This window comes from Dipteris shenzhenensis, chromosome 16 (assembly GCF_047967505.1).
Source record: "Dipteris shenzhenensis isolate YYH24624 ecotype China chromosome 16, Dip_SZ_1.0, whole genome shotgun sequence".
In the NCBI taxonomy this organism is placed as follows: Eukaryota; Viridiplantae; Streptophyta; class Polypodiopsida; order Gleicheniales; family Dipteridaceae; genus Dipteris; species Dipteris shenzhenensis.
In genome coordinates, this window is record NC_141611.1 from 2,119,434 (window position 1) to 2,143,749 (window position 24,316).

At 41.6% G+C, this 24,316-nt stretch overlaps 1 protein-coding gene across 1 annotated transcript in view; it reads right to left on the reverse strand.

The window, feature by feature from the left end:
* LOC147892391 (ubiquitin-protein ligase) overlaps positions 1-16,299 on the reverse strand; it is a 191,087-nt gene extending 174,788 nt beyond the window's left edge. The window contains exons 1-8 of the mRNA XM_087387176.1: positions 16,046-16,299; positions 15,664-15,914; positions 15,314-15,364; positions 14,850-14,970; positions 14,086-14,209; positions 1,689-1,738; positions 1,506-1,594; positions 1,149-1,344 (exon numbers count right to left, since the gene is read on the reverse strand). Of these exons, the coding sequence (XP_087243302.1) occupies positions 1,149-1,344; positions 1,506-1,594; positions 1,689-1,738; positions 14,086-14,209; positions 14,850-14,970; positions 15,314-15,364; positions 15,664-15,839 (807 nt within the window). The 5' untranslated portion in view covers positions 15,840-15,914; positions 16,046-16,299. The remainder of the gene's footprint in view (positions 1-1,148; positions 1,345-1,505; positions 1,595-1,688; positions 1,739-14,085; positions 14,210-14,849; positions 14,971-15,313; positions 15,365-15,663; positions 15,915-16,045) is intronic.
* Between the last annotated feature and the right edge of the window lie 8,017 nt (positions 16,300-24,316).

Below are 24,316 nucleotides of genomic sequence, written 5' to 3' on the forward strand. Positions count from 1 at the left end.
CCCTCTACATAGGTTTTTATATTTCAAATATAAACAGAAAGGCAATTGACAACTTGTTTCACCAGAATACATTGATGAGATTCTTTCGCTTGTTCATAGATGTTGCACTAAAAACATGCAAATTTGCGTCCAGACAATTCCTCTCAAAACGTTTCAAGTCATCAACTTCATTGTGCATGACGCCAATCACACCCTAACATCCTCTCACATCATCAGCTCCCAAATCGATACAGATTCATATACCTAGATGAAACCGGGAACATTCCCAAACTCATCCTCTAAAAAACACAACATAGTGCAGTTTCAATTTTATGATGGTCACTCATAAGATTGAAAACCATAAACTCCATCACGCATAGCAAGGACTAGCTACTATGACATCCCTACTGACTTCATCAGCGCCCAACAGTGGGTGTAAACCATAGTATAAAAATATGCTCTCACACGTACAAATCCACACACCCACACACACTTGAGCATCCATTTACACAAAGTCTTCGTACTGAGTTTCTATCAGCACTCTAGAGGCGAAGGGAAGACTCAGCCATGACAAAGCCTAGCACTAAAGGAGAAGGCTATCAAAAAGTAGTCCAAAATCTCTTCATTCAAGCTACAACTGCTTGTGAAGTCTAAACAATTTCATTTTAGTCTCTCCCGAACGAGAATCTAAATCTAGCTGATAGGGCAATGCACCATTTAAGATAGAAAGAATTATCACAATACCAGCAGGCCGCAACATGGACGAAAATGTCACAAGGTGAAATTTGCATGTCCACTAATACGGCAGAAGCATATACCTAGATGAATCCGGAAACAATCCCAAACTCATCCTCTAAAAACACAACATAGTGCAGTTTCAATCTTATGATAGTCACTCATAAGATTAAAAAGCATAAACTCCATCACGCATAGCAGGGACTAGCTACTATGACATCCCCACTAACGTCACCAGGGCCCAACAGTGGGTGTAGACCATAGTATAAAAACATGCTCTCACACATACAAATCCACACACCCACACATACTTGAGCATCCATTTATACAAAGTTTTCGTACTGATTCATGCTTAAATAGTAATGGCAAAGGGGAGTTATGATGAAGGCTAGCACTAAAGAGCAAAGCTTACCAAACTATTTCATGCTACCAACCTTTTGAAGGATTGCTGAAGCAATGGAATCAAAATTGGATAGGATTCCTTCACATAACACTTCATATTTGCACTCATGTGCTATGGCAAGCATCTCTGAGGATTGGTTTCCAGATGTCGAACCTTCCTCAATCTTTCCTACAAGTTGTGCATTCCACATGAGCCAGTCCACGACTACTTCACACAGCTTTTTTTCACTGCCAACAAATTGAATTCAAGGAATATCATAATCAGTGAGAGACAAACAATAATATATTTACAAAAACTAATTATCTTTTTCCAAAGCAATGCATATAATCAATTTCCTTAATGCAAAGAGTTGAGACATCAGAAATTTAAAAAAATATAACTTCAATACCTTCTAACAGTTAACAGCTTATGATCAATGCAGGCAGCAAGGAGTACAGATGATAAATCCTCAAAGCCAGACTGTTTTATCACATCTTCCTGTACACATTCATTCCTTCTAGTCACCCAAATAGTTGCTTCCAGAAAGATGGTATCAAATTGATTGTCAGCTCATAGATTGAGAATTGCTTACAAAGTTGATTGCGAAAATTTCTAAACAAGCATCTGCCACCGACAGAAGTCCTGCATAAAGAATGAAATGTCAGAAAAATAATCCCAAATTCAGACATCTTGTAGGAATTACACCTAACACCTACACTTATTTCTTCTAGCAACTCTGCTTCTCTTATGCACTGCAAAAAAAACTTCCTACAATTAATATCATGGCATAGCAAGAAGCGACCGACATTGGACTTGTCTTCCACTGAAGCAGAGTACAGAGGATCCACCAATACAGCTTGTGAAGTTGGTTCACACGTCTTCTTTTGGAGATTGAGATCCTTTATGGAGACCCTATAGTGCTCTATTCCGATAATCTAAGTAGCATCATCCAACTTGCCAAGAACCCAGTGTTTTAGACTAGAACCAAACACATTGAAGTGCATCATCACTTCATTCATGAGAAAGTTCACTATAAAGAGATTGACTTGGTTCATTGTTTGACACAAGAGCAAGTCATAGATACCTTCACCAAGCCACTTTCCCTCGACAAATTTGCACACTTTCGACATCAGGTTGGTCTTCGCCAATTGCAACTTAAGGGGGGGAAGTGATGGATAAGTTGTACAAGATGTTCTCATCATAAAGGCTTCTACTGTATAGTCACCGTGCGCAAGGTGTTCTCACCGTAAAAACTTCTATTGTATAGTCATTGTGCGCAACACATACTATGTTGATCGTTTCATCTTTTTCTTCTCAGTCTTGGTTGTTAGCATATGCACCAAGTCCAAAAAAAACATATCTTGTGCATGCACCCTCTACTTATGCAGTGCAATTTAAGAAAGGGTGTTAAGAATAGTGCAAATTGCACTATTTATAGAGGACTATAAGGGTGTAGGGACAATATTCTTCATCATGTTCATAATACATTTATTGTACAGTTACACATTATGTGCACTCCTCTCTCTCCTACTTCCTCAACACTTAGAGCTTTCCCCAAGTTAACACTAGAGGAGACTTTCTGCATTGGCTAAGCAGGAAAAAAGAAGATTCATGCAGGAAATAGAGTCTTTCAATGACCAGGCGCATGCGTCACAACTCTGAAAGACACGTGGTGAACAATGAGCAGATAACAGCTCTTATGTCAGCTCGAATGACAGTAAGTTTGACAGGCCTGGTTTTGGTGACATCCTGTGGTACTACCTCAGGGATGTATCTAGATTCTCCTTTTTACTGGCTGGGCCAGATGTATGATAGAAGCATGTGCAAATCTGCTTTCACAAATATATACAAAAGAAATTATAAAACATGTACAAAGTTCTAGAAGCAAATAGCAATTAGGAGAAAAAAAAGAAAGAAAAGAAAGATGTATTAACGACCACGGAAGGCCTCGCGGGCTTTTGGGACAAAGTGCACAAAAAGTAAAACTCATACAAGCCTCAATGGGCTGGAGCAAAGGGCATGCTAGGGCCCTTGCTGAGTACTAATCTATACTGATTTGATGAGCCCAAAAATCAAGAACAAAGCCTCGCAGGCCTTTGGGACAAAGTGCACAAAAAGAAAAACTCATACAAGCCTCAATGAACTGGAACAAAGGGCGCACTAGGGCCCTTGCTGAGTACTAATCTATACTGATTTGATGAGCCCAAAAATCAAGAACAAAGCCTTGCGGGTCTTTGGGACAAAGTGCACAAAAAGAGAAACTCATACAAGCCTCAATGGGCTGGAGCAAAGGGCACTCTAGGGCCCTTGCTGAGTACTAATCTATACTGATTTGATGAGCCCAAAAGCTCAAGAAAAATCAAGAACAAATAAATATAGATCGAAACAAACTGAGAGAGAGAGTGAGCTAGGTAGGTGGAACTTGCAAGAATACATGGTAGAGTTTTTCAACCAGCTAGAATGGCAGATCTACTCCTTGTGCAAATCATAATTTGTGTAGGAGCAGCCAAGGCACCGAGAGGAGTATCGCTACATGAAACACGAGGAGACATAGAAGAAGAATCGAGAGGCAACTAAAGCAAAAGATTCAGCACATGCAGTAGAGGTAGACCATTTTGCAGGGATCTATAAGGTTGAAGGTGTCGACTACTATGAGTATGCTTTCTAAGCATTGCAGGAGGGATCTTGGTTGAATAATAATTGTAATAAGAAGCCAAAATACCCCGTAGGGTTGAGGCTTAGTCCCTTTGTTTGTCTGGGTCGAGATTTCTTCCTTTTACATCATACGTGAATCTTTTAGCTCAGTGCTTTTGTAGTCTACCACTTAGTTTTGTGGAAGATGTTTGCAAAATGGGCTTCTACATCGACTTGGAAAGCAAGCTCTCGGTTTTGAGCTTTGTGAATATGTCAATAGCAGTTTCTTTTTCACTGATGATTCGCCCACTCTCGGTTTGAGGAGGGTGTTGGGGGGCAAACCTCAAGTAGGTGGTCTAGGTAGTTAGGATTGATAGGGTTAGTGCCAAGTGGCATGTTTGCATGCGTGTTGCATGGTGTGATTTCTAGGGCACCGAGTTGGCTCATCACCTTGAATCATGGCAACATCCTTGCAGAAGTCTATGCCATGATGGTTGTGGTGTTGTCAATGGCGGTTCCCTGTTACTTTATCAGTCGGTGGCGAGGTACTGTTGTGTGTGAGTCCCTTCCAAGATGTAATCCCTTTGTACAATATCAATTCTGGTTCGTGTTTTGTCTACTTGTGATAATTGAAATCTCTTCAGAAGCTCTGATCAGCGGTCGTCAATGTCTCCTGCTCATCAGAATTTGTAAATCCATGACGTAACTCAAACCAAAAAATAAAGCCCCACGCACATATCTGAGAACTCTCTTGGCTGCATTCCAATGTGTAAATACATGAACTGAGAAAGCAACTCGGTGGCAAATGCAATGTCAGGCCTTTTTAGATAAATTAGACTTCCCATCAACTGCCTATAACAAGTGCCGTCACACTTTGTTTGGGCCCCTTCTCCACAGTTTGCTGTCTTCCATTTTGAATTTCGGCAATATATTCAAGGCATACTTGGATTGAGGAATGGAGACTCCTCGATGCTGCTGAAAATCCAATCTCAAACAGTAATGTAACAGACCAAGATCAGCCATCTCAAACTGAGAGAAAAGCATTTGTTTATAGCTGAAAGTTTCTGCTCATCATTGCCAGTGAGTATAATATCATCCACATACAAAACGAGAATGATCAAGATGCCTTGTTCTTGTGGAACATATAAATTCGGCCCAGTGGGAGTATTGCAAAACTGTCTGGATAATAAAAAAGTATCTTTTGATACCAAGCACTTGGGCCTTGCTTTAGACCATACAAGGCCTTCTTTGAGCTTGAAGACTTTGTTGTGTTGTCCATCAACAACAAACCCACGTAGCTACTTCACATAGACATCGTATTAAAGTTCTCCATTCAAGAAAGCAGCCTTAACATCCATCTAGTACACCGACCATCCATGAATTGCAGCAAGAGAAACAACACAACGTATTGTGGTCATCTTAGCAATGGGAGAAAATGCTTACTCATAGTCAATCCCTTCCTCTTGTGCATAGCCTTGTGCTACAAGTCTTACTTCATATTTTTCCCATTTGATGCCAATCACGGACCTTCTCATTGGAAGATATACAAGATCCCATGTGTCACTTGGAGCTTGCATCACTATGCACATTAATGCAAAGTTGACCTGCTTTAGCCTTTTGGTGGCTGCCCATGTCCTTCCAAGTGAAAGTTGGTCACTGGAATCTTGAACAATTGCTTTTGCCCATCTGGGGAATGGTTTTTATGTGTGTACAACAGGCTGAGCCTGTTTTCTTCTGTAATAACCTTAAAGTCCTCATTTGTGGCATCAAATGTGGGCATCTCCTGCTCTTTTGGCTGCTCTTTTCCCCTTGCAGGGTAGAGGAAGATGTATGCTGTTCCTCCTGCTCAAATTCAGGAAAAGAAAGTATGTCAAGTGGCATGTCATCCATGTCCATCACGATGATTCCTTTTCTTTGAAAATCACATCTCTACTGAAAATGATGGAACATGTGGTTGGATTCCAAAGTCTGAATCCCTTGCTTGTCAAGCTGTAACCCACAAAAATGCATTTTGTAGCCTTATCATCAAACTTTTGCGGTGTTGTTTGTGAACCAAAGCATATGCAACAGAACCCAAATTTATGATATGACTCACCACGGGCTTTCTCCCATGACATGCTTTTAACAGAGTGATATCTACTAATGCCTTGGCTGAGCTTCTATCTTGAACATAGATGGCTATAATTACAGCTTTCCCCCAAAATACTTTGGACAACTTCTTGTATGAAAGCAGGCAACTAGTCATCTCCATCAAAGATTTTCCAATAAGTTTTCCAACTTGTTGTTATTGTTGTTCCAAACTTGGCTACCCATTTTGTTGGGGGGGTTTGGGAAGTATGAGTTGAAAGTGAATACCATTGTCTTTCTAACATTGCATAAAGGCGTTAAACATGTATCCCCTCCGTTCTCTATGTATAGTGTCTTGCTTTTACAGCGAACTCAATGAATGTCACAAAATATCTTTTACCACTGTGCGTGGTAACACTCATTGGTCCACACACATCTGAATGTACAAGTGCAAGCCTTCCCCTCCATTCTCTATGTGTAGTTCTTGCTTTTACAGACAACTTGGTTTTCTACCAAATTTTGGTATTCCAAGAAGGAATGGACTACTTCCGATTTATAATGCATCAAAAACACATGCAAATCTGGAATGATCATCAATGAATGCCACAAAATATCTTTTACCATTGTGCGTGGTAACACTCATTGGTCCACACACATCTGAATGTCCAAGTGCAAGCCTTTCAGTGGCATTTACTGCACCATCCAAAGGTAAGGGTTGTCTATACATATTTTCCATCACACATGCCTCACAAAAATCTGAATTATCTCCATGTATTTTTGGCATTCCATTAACCAGCCCATGAACATGAATACTAAACTTCTTTGATAAACATGACCAAAACTGCATGCCATAATGATTTCACATTTGAAGTAGTTGTCACCAAAGCATGGCCTGCAATAGATTCAGCATCAAGCACCAAAATGCCCTGATTTATATGACCATGTGGCAACAATCTGAAAATTCTTTTTAGGATCCTTGATCCAGGAATCAGCATCTTGAAATTCTACCAGCATGCGCTGGTCATGCACAAGAGTAGGGATAGAAATCAGATTGCTTTTTAGATCTGATACATGCCAAACATTTTTTATAAATTGTGACTTGCCATTGTGCTGCAACTTTACTAGGACATCTCCCATGCCCAAAACTTTATGCTTGGAGCTGTTTGCACAAGTCATATACCTTTATGTAGTTTTCAGCTCATCAAACCACTCCTTACGCAGAGTCATGTTCTTTGTAGCACCACTATCAATGCACCATGAGTTGTCCATAGACAACATAGATGCATCTGAATTTTGCATTGCATTTGAGGTATCCCCCCTATAGTCAATATCATCTTTTGTCAAAAATACAAAATCTTTCTCATCTTTGATGTCATTCACCTCTGGAGCATTCTGTGCATCATCTTGTGAGGTAGCCACATGTGCCTTGCCCTTCATGAGAAAATCAGCATGTTTCTTCTGACACTCACCAATGTAATGTCCTAGAAGCTTGCAAAAGTGACAAGTACCTTTGACAGATTTGGCAACATCTGTATTCTCACTTTTCTTCCTATATGTTTTTGCATGTGCATACCCCTTTGCTGGCTGTTTTTGCTGATTTTTAGGCTGATATCTTTGATTAGGCTGAAACTTATGTCCTTTTCCTTTCCTATGGACAGCATAGGCTTGCTCACCTTGTCTTGGTTAATGAGAGAAATTGGACACGCATTCCTCCTCTTGAAGGAGCAGGCTCTCCTTGAATGAATGACAAGGGAGAGAAAGAAAGAAAAAAAGAAAGATATACTAACGTCCACGGGAGGCCTCATGGGCCTATGGGACAAAAGTGCGGAAACAAAGTAAACTCATACAAGCCATTGTGGACTGGAGCGAAGGGCTCGCTAAGGCCCTCGCTGAGTACTAGAAAACACATAAACTGAAATACTAATGTAGTACATCATATCAAGTCAGGCCAGAAAAGCCAAATAGTGTGTAACATGAGTGAGGCATGTCAGGCACTCAGGGCTACTGCTCCAAGAATATGATCTGGCTCCATGTATCCAGGCTCCGTGATAGCTCTCTGGTGTGACACAAAGAGCTCACGTATCTACATCTGTCGAGCTGTCTAGAACTGTGGTGGGGGACGTGGTCTCCTCGATCTTTGGATCCGATGGGCTATGTCAAGTGTAATGCCACGTCTCTGTCAGTCGCCTCTAAGGAGAGCTGACATAGGTCGGACCTCAATCGTGTGTGCTCTAGTCTCCTGTCACATGTGAGATCCCCATGTCCCTCGTCCAGAAGTGGAGTCGTGTCGACTCCCTCTACTGACCCATCTATCTCTCATGTCAGCTAGCTCCTCCTCCTCCTCTATTCCCTAGTGCCCTAGAGCTTACTCAAATGCATAGAAGTCGGTGACTTGCCTCTGCGCTCAATGCACCTCAGTGTCTTGTGACGTGGTGGTCGCATCCTGCTGCTCTCTGATCCATCGCAGTAGTGTCTCTCTGTGTCTCCGCATCTCCATCAGGTAGAGCCCAATACATACCTAATCCCGGAAGTGGATCAGTCGTGAGAGTGGGCCAAACCCGTGTCCCTCTTGAAAAAGGCAATGGTAGCGCCCTCGGATCTCGTAGTAGGTGGGACACATACAAAGAAAGTGCTCCTCGGTCTCGATCTGACCCATCGTGCATAGCATACAAGTCCACTGCTCTCTGGGTATGCCTGTAGCTCTCCCTGCCTCAATCCTCAATTATGGAAGGAGACTCGCATCTGTCCAATGGCAATCCTCAGTGAGACTCCTCTATCCTCAAGATACCGGGGTCTGATGATGAGGCCATCCTCTGATACTCTCAAGAAATGGTCATAGTAGAGCTGGGTCTTGGTGGGGAAATCCTAGTCCCCCCCCCAAGTCCGAAGTGTGTGAAGCTGGAGGAGGTCTAACCGTATGATGTGGCTAGTCTCATCTCGTGGAATCAACTCGGGGGGTGCATCCATGCTATACTGAAAAGGGGGGAGCCTGTCCCTCTGAATGCCATTACTGTGGACCAAGCAAAGACGCGTGCATACCATGCTATATCAAACCCACTCTCTACCAGTCGGATAGAGGATTCCAATGCCAATCTCGGTAGCCTCTCACGAGGTAGGTCCCAGACTCTATGGAGGAAGGTCACTGTCTGAAAAGTGGCATCGATCTGAAGAGGGGTCATAGCAAACTCTGCTTGTACTATCTAATGGGGGACTGAGGGCTTACTACGAATCATCCTAGATCCCATGATTATTTGTAGCCACTCAAATCTCTTCCACTTTGGTGCTGAAATATCAACCCCCAGAACAGTGTTGCATACATGGCAGTTGGTCTCACTACGGTGTCGAAAAGCCAGCACTTCGTCGGTGGGTCCTAGAATTGCGCCTGGAAACACTGCCGCTCTAGCCAGGCCAAAGCACCATACCCTCGTGTGAGGCATGCTTGAGCTGCATGGATCATCGTGAAAACTCGCCCAGTGAAAACTGCACCCAAGTATGTGTAGGACTGCACAATCTCTACTGGCTGACCTCAATAAGACAAGTGAACCCACCAGATAATGGCCATCTCTGTAGGCCATTATATATGATTAGGTCATGGATAGCCCCTAGGTCAAGTAGATGCCGGCCGTATCCCGTCACGTGTGGTGCATCCGCTGAGTGTCTCACTATCCCAAGCTCTGCAGTGTCTAGTTCTAGTACTATGAGAGGGTCTAATGTAAAGTCAAGTAGGCTCACTTGCCTGTCACGTGTGAGAGAGAGAGAGAGAGAGTCTATTACGTCCACGGGAGGACCAAGAGGTCTATGGGACAACGTGAAAACCAACTAGTACATCAGCTTAGGGAGGGCACAGGGCAGCTCCCAAGGAGTGCAAAGGCAGCTCCATTTTATTTAAAGTGCATACATGATAATCTAGATAAAACATACGTAGATTTGGAGGGTAAGGGCAGATTTGGAGAAAGGGGGATAGAGTAGCAGAAGGGGAGAGAGATAGGGGAAGAAGGGAGGAGAAGGGGTAGGAGAGAGAGAATAAGGTAGGAAAGAGAGGGAGAGATTGAGAGGGAGTAGGGAAGAGAGAGAAAGAGAGAGAATGAGCGAGCCTAGGCAGGAAGGAGGAAGGGAGAGTAGATAGGATTAGATATCACATCAAAAAGTACATAGTAGGGGGTGGATGAGGACTTATATAGTCCTTCCATAATTTCCACCTAAAGGACCTCTAACTCGGCCCTTTTTCCCCTTCATTACAGCCATCCCTTCTCATAGAATTTTGCCCTCAAAGTTTCACGGCATGGCTATCTAAAAGTGCAGCAAACAGCAACTACTAATCAATCCGGTAGAAAATAGGGGTGGCCCTGGACAACGCTTTCTGGCTGCCATGAATTTTCATCCTCAGGGAGTCCCCGGCAATTGATAAGATACTCTACGTAGACCTTGTTCCGGAGTACATGGTCTCTGAAACCCACGATGCGCTCCAAGACATAGAGGATGTGACCCTCTCATCCATAGGTGGCAACTCTGGCAGAACATGGACATGCTGTCCAACATGCAGTTTCAGCAAAGACACATGGAAAACGTCATGGATCTTGGAGATACTGGGTAGCTCCAATTGATATGCTAACTCCCCAACCTTGCGGATGATCCTGTAAGGACTGTAATACCTATGAGCAAGCTTTGTGTTGGTATTACCTTTCACTGAGGCATAACGGTTCTTATGGAGACGCAAATGCACATAATCTCCCTCTTTGAAAGACAAATATCTCCTGCGTTCATCCGCATATTTCTTCTGCTTGGCTTGGTCATCCTACATATTCCTTTTTGCCAACTGCAGAAGGGCATCCATCCTCTCCGAGTCATTCCATGCTTGCTGATTTTTCACAGCCATGTCACCAATTGAAGAAGGCATCCGTACATTGCCTCAAACGGGCTCATGCCAATGGAGAGATGCCTGGTACTGTCGGAGCAAAATTCAGCAAGTGAACCATTTATCCCAAGACTTCTGAGTATCATGACAAAAATGCCTCAAATATTCCTCCACCCATTTGTTCACCCTTTCCGACTGTCCATCAGTCTCAGGATGGTAAGCAGTGCTAGGTGTGATAAAGTACCCACTGCTGTAAAGTGACCCATAAACTTTGCATCTCTGTCACTAACAATTTCCTGAGGGAAACCATGATGCTTAAAGACATGCTCCATGAATTCCCAAGCAACTTGTTATGCTGAATACCAGGTCTTAGTGGGTATGAAATGGCCCTGTTTTGTCATTCTATCCACCACAACAAAGATGCTGTCCCATCCCCTCTCTGTAGAAGGAAATCCTGTGATGAAATCCATTGCTATGTGCGTCCATTTGCCCTCTGGAAAGGGTAATGGCTGCAAGAGACCTGCGGGTAATTTGCTGTCCACTTTGTTATGTTGGCAAGGCAAGCATTCAGCCACGTATTTAACCACATCTCTCCACATGCCTTCCCAGGTGAAGCTCTACATGATTCTTTCATATGTTTTAGTGATACCTGCATGTCCAGCCATGGGAGAAGAGTGCATTTCTTGCAAAACGAGCTAGCAGTATTTTGAGTCTGGCACTAAATAAATCCTGTCTTGGCACCACAACAGCCCATTATGCAATTTGAAATCCGGATGACCCTGACTAGAGAGCTTCTGCAAATCTGAAAATATGGGAGATGCTTTAGAATTCTGCATATACTCTTCCTAAATGCCATGAATCCAATCCTGATATATGGTAGAGATAGCAGACAAATTGCAAGCCCACATACTAGATAAGGCATCTGCAACCATGTCGTTTTCCTTCCCTTTTCTGTACTCAATGTCAAAATCATAGGATTGGACTGCAGCCAACCACCTCTTCTACTTATATGACAAATTTGCTATGATTGGACTGCAGCCAACCACCTCTTCTGCTTATATGACAAATTTGGCTGGGTGAGGAAGAATCTGCATGTCCTAGGATCTGTTTTCAACGTAATTCTACTTCTATACAGATAGTGGTGCCATTTCTTGAAAGCATGCAAGATAGCCAGCATCTCCTAATCATAAACATGCAAATTGACTTCTTTGGCATCAAACTTGTTGCTTTCAAAGGTTATTACCCTGTGTTCCTGCCTCAAAATAGCCCCAATCCTTTGCCACTGGCATCTGCCTCCACAATGAAAGGACACGAAAAATCAGGGCATACCAAGACAGGCGCATGAGTGAGTGCAAATTTCAGGTCTTCAAAGCTGAGTTGTGCTTCCCTTGACCACCCAAAAGCATCCTTCTTCAAGAGGTCAGTAAGAGGAGCTGCCCTCTTGGCAAATTTGCGAATAAAGTGCCTGTAGAAGGAAGCAAGACCTGTGCTTGTGGTAGTATCATTGTCTGCCACGCAACTCTAGCTCTAGTGTTGCGGGTGCCATCTAGTCCTACCCAAAGGAAGTTACGCACCAAGTGTCTCAACTGTCCCATGCAACCCCTGTGAAAACACTAGCAAGAGGCTATATACCAGGCTGTGGCCAACAGGACCTGGTTAGCCACCAAGGCCCTGCCTGCCAGAGAGAGTTTGGCTAAGCTCCAGTAAAGAGGATCTCTTCGGAGGCCCCTCTCACGGGGAAGGGCTCACCCTTGATGAGGAGTCTCTTGAGGGTCTAGCAACGGATCTCAGGAGATCTCATCCGAGTCAACCCCCGGTACGCGGAGGAGTTTGCACGACAGCCACTTATCTGGCACCCGGAGGTCAGACACCAGGATGGTTTGATGCTAGGGCAGCGCTACACATAGGATGGGCACATTTGCACAGCGGCCCGGCTCGCTCCCTGGAGACATGGTCTAGACTCCCAGCAGAGGCAGAGGCACCATTGGAGGTCCTTTCTCATCTGAGAGGGGCCGGCCAGAGGATGGTGGAGATAGAGGCAGCTATTCCGGACTCCTAGAGGGAGGGACTGCAGGTTTTCACTCCGGCACATTGGCTAGGACAGTTCTCTAGGACGGTCGTACCTCTGAGGATTCAGCTATGCCCACAGCCGCCAACCCACACGAGCACGCGGTTCTATGATGTGGGACCGGGCGTACTACTGCAGCCCTGGTTCACGGGGGATCAAGAGATGGACAGGGTGTTAGGCTAGGTGGATTGGCAGAGGGTCAAAGTAGTGGGACGTTTGGGCAAGGAGTGGTCGATCGACCCTTCTTGCATCACAGACCTAGATGCCCCCCGCTGGAGACTATGGTTATGGGAGGGACGCCCTCTCAACGACATACACTGAGACCCCGGAGAGTGGTTATGGCCGGTCAGAGCAGGTCTCTCAGAGAGAGTGGAGGAGGTGCCTTTCTTCTCGTACACCACGCGGATAGGACGTCGCATCCAGATGGACGGAATGGCCTGGACCCCTTCGCAGGAGAGACACTGGAGTGCGCAGCAGGTGCCCAAGGAGGTTAGATCCAGATTTTGGGCCTGCCTGTGGTCTAGCCTGCGTCCACAAAAGATATCCTATTTCTTCTGGATGGTCGCACACGGTGGTCTCCCAGTGGGCCCATGGCTTGAGCAGATGCGGGTGGATGGCAGCTGCCACAGACGTACAATCGGAGCTATTGAGACTATTCCTCACTGCTTCTGGAGCTGCCCAGCAGCTCAAAGGATTGTGGCACAGCTCAGAGCACTTCGGATTGTGGCACGGCTTCAGAGCACGCAGAGAGATTTCATGTGGGGTATGGCAGCTTGGCTTACAGAAGGGGGCCACGCCTTCTCCATAGACACGGTGGTCTCGCCAGCTTACCGGATACAAGGTCAGAGCATTCACAGCACTGAGCTTCACTTGGCTACTCCCCCCCCTTCTCACCATCCCCCCCAGTCGAGAGAGGATAGTGTCTGGGAGACAATGGCCAGCATTACAGCCTAGAACATCTAGGTGGCCCATTGCAGCTGGGTCATGGGCCAGCACCATGTTCCTCCGACGGCTACGCTAGTTGCCATTTGGCAGGATATCATGTATATGCTAAGATCCATTTGGGTTAGGATTTCCAATCCTTGTGCCTATTAGCACTCTTTGTGTTAGTCCTACGCACAATATGAACACGTGATGTTGAGATGAATCTTCAACATACTAGACCTATAAGGAAGCTATAGCCTGAGATTTATTCTGGGATTTGTAGGCATCCCCAACTGGAATTAGCCTCATTATGACTAGCATGCTCACTATCTGACAACAGCATGTCCTTGATTTCCCAAACCTTAATTATAGAAAAATAATGATTTCATGAATTGTCAAACAGAAAACCTTCATTTACTCCTTTGGTTATTCTTCACTGACCCATTCCTTTGGCATGGATCCAACACTTTGGTATATACTTCAATAATTCAGAACTGGAAGTTGCCTCCTGTACTTGCAATATCAGAGCTGACATAGCTGCCTCTACTCCAAAAAAGGCTGCTCCCTGCACAAACCAATTTAGTATGTTTCAGCCCCACCAACAGGGGAATCTGAACAAGAACATCAAAGTTGCCATGAAATGTAACAAAATGACCCACGTAATGGAAAAGACCAACATAATAAAATTTATTCGTTGCTTGGTCCCCTCAGGTAGTATGATTTTATAAATTATTTGCAGAGGTTGATGGGCATCAGAAGATCTAGATTTATCCTCATGACAGATTTTAGATAAATATTGATAGGCTGTCCTGATAAAAGCATCAATAGCCCTCACAGTTTCCATACATAAAATTGAGATGTATCCGAAAAATTTCACCAATCACCAGGACATCTACTTTTGGTCGTTGCTGATTAAGCATAGCATTGGAATTGAAACCAGTTGAAAAAAAAGCACAGTATTGGAAGTGAAACTTGTAAGGTGAAACACAACCAAAATACTTTGAACACCAACCTCCCTGCAGATCTCTAAAGGTTCAAAAAGGCAAATTAAAAAACAAGAAGCCTCCTGGACCCACAGAATTTTTCGAGTCTCCTGGGACCAATGGACTAGATTGAAGCCACATCATAAATGACAGAAACAATGATGTCTTTCACAATATGCTTGATTACCAGTGCGTTAAACTAAAAATAAGGGATGAAACGACCTCTAACAATTGTTCAAAATTGGATGGAGAGATATTCATTCCTTTGCAGCACATGCACTGTAAAAGGGAACAACACGTTTCCATATCCCAGATCACCTCGATATGATTTTGAAAAGACTCCCTGACGCAAGTCGAAAAGGCAGGGTTGATCATCAATTCTCTTTGACCATGTCTTCTTCATGCAGACGCTGCAAATAGTTCCCCTACCATGCAAATTGGCTCTGAATTTCACTTTTGCAAATAGAAAGTACATTGAGAACTTCATCACGAAAAAAAAAAGATGACTAACCTCTAGACTATGCCGATATTTGTTTCTTTGCAATCTCGTGATCTCCTAAATTTGCTTATTTTAATTTTACATAGCTCTTTAGACTTGTGAATGGTCGGTGGTCCCTAGAGTTTCCGAGATTTATGGATTTACTTCGGAAAAGGTCAAAGTGACATAAGAATGCAAAGTGTCGCACCTGAATTCGCCACCTATGAGGGACCGGAAGTAGGTTGATTTTTGTTGTAATCTACAAACACCCGTCAATCCCCGTTAACAGTCCAAACAGACTACAACTCCAAGCAAGACGCAATGCGTTCTTCTCTGAAGAAAAAATAGACGCCATCCGTTACATTTTTTGCTTTGCATGCAATGGCCTGTGCACCTCACATGAACTGACACACAGAAAGAAAGCCGGACACACAGCTTAAAAACACGCCTCCAGACTTGAAACGATACATCCACGCTTTAAAATGAGCACATCGCGGTTCGAATGTTTAACAATGTCTTGCGCTTGCAGTTTTCCTACAACATGATGAAGGTGCCTACAAATCTCTGGCGATGAGGATTTCGAGGGATCGCAAGTCGCCACGGCATTGAACAATCAAGGACTCCCAATCGTGATGCTCGAGATTTGCAGCGTCTACAACAAATTCGTGCTGTGAAAACGGCTCTTTTTCGTACAAATCATTCTTGAGCTCGAGGAGGACAGATGAGGTCGCCATGCTTGACAAATTGAGGCCTTGAGGGGTCTTTCAATCTTATTGATCGGTCCTTCGTCAATTGCCCCTTTAGCAACCCTGCACAATGCAAACATCAAGAGCACCAATGGAGCCCAGCTGCACCAACGCATTCTACAAAAGCTCCAGGATAATCAATATGAATTCCCAAGTCCTCTAGAATAACCAATATGAATTCCTGACGACATTACCGAGTAGTCCAACTCTTCGACGGGAAGTTAGCCTTCATCCATGCCTTTTTTCCGCATCCCTGTTTCGCTGTGTCTTAGAGCTCTGTGCGCATCCTTTCTCCGCTTATCGTCGGGCATCAATCCAAGGTCTCAGTGATCTCTAAAAAAAGGTCCGGAATTCTAGCTCTTCGCTTTAACATGCTTGAAGGCCCGATTTTAGCGGAGCCGTCTGGGAATTCCAAGGCTAGGGGCATGGGAATGAGTCGAATGACTAAACAAGTGAAGGATAATAAATCATTCATAAGGCCTGCCCAGATCCAAAGAACTAAAGAGGACTGAGATGATGCATTGGAAGCGATGAGGGAGAGAGAGAGAGAGAGGGGGCACAAATGATGAGGGGGAGAGAGAGAGAGAGAGCAAGATGATGAATTGAAAGCGATGTGTGAGAGAGAAAGGGGCTAAAAATGTGGAGGATTTCTAGAGACAAGTGAATCACTAAAAAATCTAGATTTTTTAAAAATAAACTAGGGTGCGGTAGGTCGCCTTAGGTGAAAGAGAGCAATGTATAAAATGTTGATTATAAATTAAACATGAAGAAAGGATTTTGTGAAATAACGGTAAAAATATTAAATTAGAATTAGAAATTGTTAATGCATAAATTGTAATGTTAGTTGTAGAATAAATGGAAACCATAAAGTGGAATTTGAAATTTTATATTTACGAATATGTGATGTAATTTCATGTATATGAGTGCGTAGAAAAATTAAAACAATGAATAAAAAAGAAGAAGACTGATATGAATTGTATCTTGAATGTTTGGAAATGAAGTCAGACAAATGACATTGTTGCTTAAATCAAATTGTTGCGCTTTAAGTAGTAATATTTTTTCATGTTCGCAGGGTGTCCTTTTATATTATTGTAACCCTTTGAGCCTGATGTTGTGTCCATTCGAGCAATGTATTGACGTTCTAAGTTATTCACTTCCACTGTATTCAGAGTTGATGCAAGACCTCCACGTTGAAGTTTTTTTCAAATGGTTTGTACCTATGGACATCATTGATCATTTTAGATGGTGCATTAGTTTTGTGTCATTTCAGACGTGTTTCAATGTCTGTAGTTTGTCCAATATATTTTTTGCCATTCCGTCGACAAGTGATGCAATAGATAAATTTTGTTATCGATGTGGTATTGTTGTTTGACATGGCTAGTTCCTTATTTGTGTCTGTTGTTCATAAAATTGAATAAAGTATGAGTGAAAGTTAAATCCATTATATGGAAAAAAGAATATACTTTGAAAGGATGTTCTATATTGTGGGTAGGGTTTTACCTTGAGTAGGCTGCTTCTTGGGTTCTGGGAAGATTGCTGCTAATGATCAATAGTTTTTTTCTGCAAATTCTGGGTTAATTTTATACGCTATCTTGTCAATGGTTACTGGCCATTCGCCGTGCTATAGATTGTACGCATCCTTGAATTGTTGTAATATACTGTCAGCTGCTTAGTTGTCAAGATCAGCAAGCTCTTCAAGTTCGATGTTGAAGGCAAAGTGTAGAATTGTTATGCAAAAGATTGATATTCCCTTGGTATGTTTATCAAGTATCACTTGTGCTTTTGTGTGCGGCAACAGCTCATCCATGGTCTCCTAGCCATTGGATAGCTTTTGTATAATGTGTTTTATCAATCCATCTACGAGCTCGTTGCTCCCCCTAGGTCTATCCTTCAGAATCTCCGTTACTTTTGCCATTAAGGGATGGTATTTCTCGTATGAATCAAATCCAAAGATATATTATTGTGGTTGTATGCCTGCCACGTTTGCTCTTCTCATCTGTTTATCGTTGAAGAAAATCTTGCTTTCTTTTTTCTGTTTTTTTAAGGTGCGTTCTTCGTCTTCCTTTTTTTCTATAGCTTTTCATTTGAACAGTTGTGGAAAAGCTGAAAAATGAGAATGAATGTATGAATAAAAATGTAGATTCAAGCATAATAAAAAAAACCACATATCACTAGAGAGTTCATGCAATCTGTTTTCATCGAGAAGAATCAAGCCTGATCCCAGATTAATTTTTTGATGTAATGAAGGCAAATCGAATATATGAAGTCATTGTATGCTGGCTGATCCTATATTCTATGTTTACATTGAATTCATAAGTATTTAAAAAGCAAAAAAAGTTATGATCTAAAGTTTCAAATTCTCGAGTTTTCAATAAATAAGTTCTAATACACTAAAGATTTTGTATCATCAACTTGTGAGTAATTTAAGTCAAGATTGTGGATTGACTAATTTCAGGTGTGCGACTGGTCCGTGCAAACTACTTTTTTTTAAAGATCCAAGACATCCCGTTACAAGCTAGATTAATAATTTATTGTTCAATGATACCGTATTTTGACATTGTTTCTATTTTTTGAACGTATTGCAAACGCATATGCTTGGTCTGTACAATAACTTGGACGACGCTCAACTTGGAATACAGATACGCCCATTGAGATCTAGGTAATATATTAGTCTCCTACATAAGTCACGATACTCAATCTCGGCGCTAATACTCTCGGCGATTTTAACTTCAGTGCATGGGGAAGGGCCTATTCCCTCGGATTATAACTCTTTGGGGAAGGAAGAGTGCTGCCTCCCCGCCCACACTATGTGGGGTTATATAAATTATATATACATACATATATATATATATATGTATATCTATATATATACATATATATACATATATATGTTTTCCATTTGATTTTTTTTTAATAAATCGCTTTTGCATATTCTAAATTCTTCTTTTTTTGTTTCTATGTTGAGGTGTTCGTAAGAAGGGAACGCTCAACCACACACGTCGGTTCGATGGACCTGCTATTGTTAGCTTAATTTATAATCAAGTATTATCAAAACCACACACATCGGTTCGACAGACCTGCTATTGTCAACTTAATTTATAATCAGGTATTTCTCTTTTTGTAATTTGCAGAAAAAAAAACTTTACAATAAAGAAAATCCTTCATAGTTTTGCAAATTTCATAAAGAAGAAACTCGCTACTTCAAGTTTGTTCTTGATTAATGTTGCATTATTTATAGAACACAAACTAAATTTGTGCTTGCTTGCTTACGATAGATACACGACACCTACATTTAGAATAATGGCAACAAATAGGATTATCAAGAAACGATGCCTAGCTATAACTAGGACGTTAGACAAAAAGAAAAGGGAATTAGAGCCCTCAATAATATCTTGGATGTTTCTAGACAGATTGCTAAGTGAATGGAGTAGTGATTGCTCACAACGCATTAAGAAGCTACAATTATGTGAATCATGTGGAAAATGCGAGCTTTGGATTGGGAAAAGCAAGAAACTTACACAATCTAATAGTCTACGACAATCCAACATAGTACCTCCTTATTGCTTCTCAAATGTCTTGCTACACATACATGCCGAGAAGTCTCACAGAGAACTAGCAACATGTATGACTTGCAAGGCATCTGTATCACATCCTTTTCGAAAGCTTTACTATGTTCCTTACGAAACCGAGTACATGCAATCGATCCTTCGAGCAAACGTCTTCCATGTGCAAATGTTGTCACTATTAAATGTCAGCCTAAATATAACAAGAGTCATGCGATCTTTGGCAGCGAGACAATTGACATCAAGGTCATTATTGGATAATCCTTTAATATGTTGGAATCGCGAAGAGTGATTTTGCCAAAGCACTGAAGATTTAATATCAAATACTAAAGACATCCTATCTCTAAATCTCATCTCAAACCCATTGTTACAACGATACAAGACGATGCTGAGAGGCCTCATCCGAGGCTAGGAATCAGCATTGTCACAGCAGATGTTATCACAGAAATAATAGAAAAACATTCTGCTAATTCTCCATTTGAAGCCAATCAAACATTCTACATTCCTTCATTGTATAACTCAGTCACTATTTATTTTGGCAGATCGTACAAAAGGAATGCCTCTTTTTTTTTTAATTTAATAGCTACTATGAAAGAGGTATGTATGCATGCATAACTATTTTCTTTGAGAAAACCATTCTATTTGTAGTACCATCATATAGCTTAGGAGCTAGCCAACCCATCTTGCCAAGTCTCTCTCTTTCGAGTTCAATTCTATTCTTGTACTCAGTATCTTCCTCGCTAGAATGTTTGGCTAACAAGTTCTCCTTTGAATTTATTATATATGTAGCGCGTCCCCAGTCACAAATACGAATCCGCACTCGCATAGTACCTGCATAGTCTAGAAGGACATTTCCACTGTGCAAACCATTGTGGTTCCAACCTTGTTCGTGCAACTTCTGAAGGCTAAGGCAAAGAGCAAAACAAAGTTCTCGTACCAAAGTCACAACCTGTTCTATGTTTTTTGCAGGGACTTGCTTTGTATCTAACTCAGGTTTGCAATGTATGAACCTTTTTTTGGTTTCTTTGAAAAATGTGTATAGTGTCCCTCCATTAAAAAATATGGCGTGAAAATCCAATGTGGTGCACTTATTGACATAGCAATTGGCTGAACTAGGATGCTATGTTTAACTTGCATTCTTGATTCCTTCATGAAAGTAGACTCCCTTTTCTCTGCATTGCCTTTAAAACTCTTGGCTACATAATAAGCAATCGGGCTGATGCGTAATACTTCTTTGATTCTTGCTAGGAAAAGTTGCCCTTCAGACCTAGCACCAATTTTTTTATCCTTATATATTTCATATGCATGATCTTGTAGCTAGGCAGTATAGGTTGCTGTAGGAAAAGTCGTAGCAGTACTGTCCACTTCTTGCATAGAAGCATTGTCCGATCTATTTATTATGCCATGTGCATATTCCTCGGTTGGATTTGGGCCAACCTTCTTCTTAGCTAGCACATGCATATTCCTCAGTTGGATTTGGGCCAATCTTCTTCTTAGCTAGCGTGTACAAATTTGCTTGTATACCATGGGCTTTCCTTTGTTTCCACATACTATGCCAAGCCAAACACTTCTCATTCGAAGATAACGATTGATCTACATATTGTGCATGATATGTGATGTTTCCTATGATTGTCGTCACACGCTTTTCCAATTCTTCTGACCAAGTTACATCTTTGAATATGTCTTTTACTTGATCTCGTATCTTTGACACCTCTTTGATTTTATTTAGCCTTTGCATCACATGTTGTTTGAATACATCTAATAGAGTGTCATCATCTCCAATTTTTTCAATCATTGTCTTGTCCATGTTGCGACGAGTAAGAGTACTCTTTGAATATAGGCAAAAAACCTCTTCAATTCTTTGGAATGTTCCTTGGTTGCCATGTCAATACATTCAGCACATCCTAAACGAAAGCAAAATACAAAGTTAAGAGACATGAAATTTAAAATTATGTGATAATATTCTAATTGCAAAGTCAATATTTTAAAAAATTTACGTAGTTGACAAATACCATTTGAGCAAAACCTTACGGAAATACTCCAAGGTACAAAGTTGATAGCACGTGTAAAAACATTATCATGCATCTGTAATCTTTCTTATTTTGGGTTTTAAGGTAATTAAGACAAGATCAAACAATATACCATATGAGCAAATCCTTGCGGAAATACCTCAAGGTAAAAAGTTGATATTGTACAATAAATTTAACAAATTCACAAATTTTATCATGTCGAAAAAATGGCCAATCAATATACCATAGGCTATCGGAGCCATCAATGACCCCCCTCTTCCAACCGACTGAACCAGATTTTTAGAGGCTGGTGGAGTGTTCAACTCCCAACAAACGCTGCCTAGCTAGATAACACAAGCTAATGAAGGGGATATAATGGGGGAATCTGTACCATAAACAAATGCGAGGGTTAGGCGTCTTTTTAAAAGGTCAAACTTTGCATGCTCTGCTTATCTCTGGGAAGCTGCAAGCTCTCGCCATAGCCACATAGCCTCTCATCTTCTTCATCTTCCTCTGAGCTCCTCCTCCTCCTCCATCGCCATAGCCATGGCTTCCCTCGCTGCTTCTGCCTCTGCATCCTCTACCCTCTCTTCCCTGACCTCTCCAAGCTCTCCTCCTCCTCCTGTCCCTCCCTCTCTGGCTCTCGCTTGGCCTCCCCCCTCATCCGCTTCCCCTCCCTCTCCCCTTGCTCCTCCCCCATCCATGCCTCCCTCTACTCTCTTTGTCTCGCTCTCACCCACCCTGTTGCACTCCTGCCTCGCTCCCACCCTATTGTATGGGGATACTACATCTGACTTATCAACTCAGAAAATGATGATTCACTGCACGTTGAATCATCGCCATCCCAATCTCAGAGGAGGAAGAAGATAGCGAACAAATCCATCGCCATCTCGCTTTTTGTCTGTGAAAGTAAGCTTTCATGGTTGCTCTCAATCGCCACAGGGTGATGGATGCGTGACTGACGTCGCTACTATTGCATCTTTCGTAGAAAATTGGCACAGTCGGCAGGGAGAATCAGATCTGAGCCACGCACCTCTCTTGTAAAAGATGGCATCTGCGCACCAAAACTTGATTTCAAACTTCGCTTCCGAGCAATTTTTAAATGAATCATGGATGACCTCCCTCAAAACGAATTTCAAATCTCACACCTACAATTCTATTAGCATCATTCCCTGTTTTTCTCCCTTGTTTTCGCTCAACGTTCTCAATTCTTCCATGAATCCTATTAAAATGAATATGAAAAAGAAAATATTTGTTGCTTTTTCTTTGATTTGATGGTTGGTATAGCTTAGATTAGCATAGATTAGTTTATCCATAGAGGAGAAAACTCCAAAAAAACTAATCTAAGCCATGCTCCAAAATTCCCAACTAGTTCCTAATCGGCATCAGTTCTACGTTCACATGCAGTTTCACACTCATAACACAACCCTATGAGCAAACTTTCAGATGATGACAGATGACAAATTAGAGTCAAAGTTTCAGTGGTGTCAGTGGTGGACACAATGTAATTGTTAATCATGGACAGATTATAGTTTTATTTTTTTTCATCTCATCATTGTAAAGTCTTATTGGCTATTATTTTTCAATTTATGTATAGATATTGAGCCTTGTAAAGCCTTTGAGGCTACTTTTGATCATCCATTCAAAGATTTTGTTAAATGGACACACACACAATTGTATTAGTGGACACATTACAGCTTGGGCACATTACAGTATGATGGGCAAAATGCATTGTCTTTCAACTTCAGCACATTATAGTATGATCGGAAAAATGCATTGTCTTTCAAATTGGGCATATTATTGTATGATGGAAAAAATATATTGTCTTTCAGTTTGTACTTTAAAGCCTTATTGGCTATTTTATTGAAGCATTGTATCTAAAGTCTTGTTAGTTATTTTTCGTGTAGGATTTTTAATTATTATGGAGCACTCTCAAGAGATTAAAGCTTTTGTCTCTAGCACCACCTTACATTTCAATGGGAAAGAGTATGCCCCTGATAACTTTGAAGGGAAGTGGACTCACATGCACATGATTTTGATTACTATGTTGGAATACTTGCAACCGCCTAATTGGGGCATCCGCTTATTACGGATGGGAATTTTTCTCTGAAGATCTTCTTTGAAAAGGATATTCCACTAATATTATTGAAAGAAAGGCTTGCATGACACACTTTCGCTTGCAAGTTGATCCAACTGTCGGCTATGAGAAAGAGGTGAAACATAAGAGGATTGGAGATGATGACATGGATGATCTTGATGGCTCCTAGGATAAAGACGAAGGTGATGCACAAATCATTGCAAACAATGACATGGATGATCTTCATGGCTCGCAAGATTACACAAAGAAATCATGGACATATCCTGGTATGACCCTTTACTTTTGTTTTACACGCATTAGATTTAACTATAACCTATCAATCTCACAAGCTTTTGTAATTTTTATAGATAGCAAAGGGGAAGGAAGAAATGATTTCACGTGGATCTGAAGTTAGGAAAGCCACAATATTTCCTTCAAGTTTAATTAATATGATGATTGCTGGAAAAACTGAAAGTGAAATATTTGAGACAGTAAAAGGATCACCGAAAGACTTTCCTAACATAGAGAGTCAACTACTTCGCTTATGTGGGAACTCAAAGCATATGATGATGGTGCAGCTCATGCTAAAGAATTCTGAAGATTTATCTAAGCTACAAGAAGTGGGAAGAAACTTTGATGTTCAGATTCTCATTGGACAGCAACCTCAATATCTATCATTTGGTGAAAAAGAGATCCAAATCCTAAGATATCGAGGGAAAGAGGTTAATGATAAAGTTATAATGACCACTTCCAAGTTTGATACAAACTTTATCTTGGCTTAGTATTTATATATTGATTAAATCTAATGAGCTACTG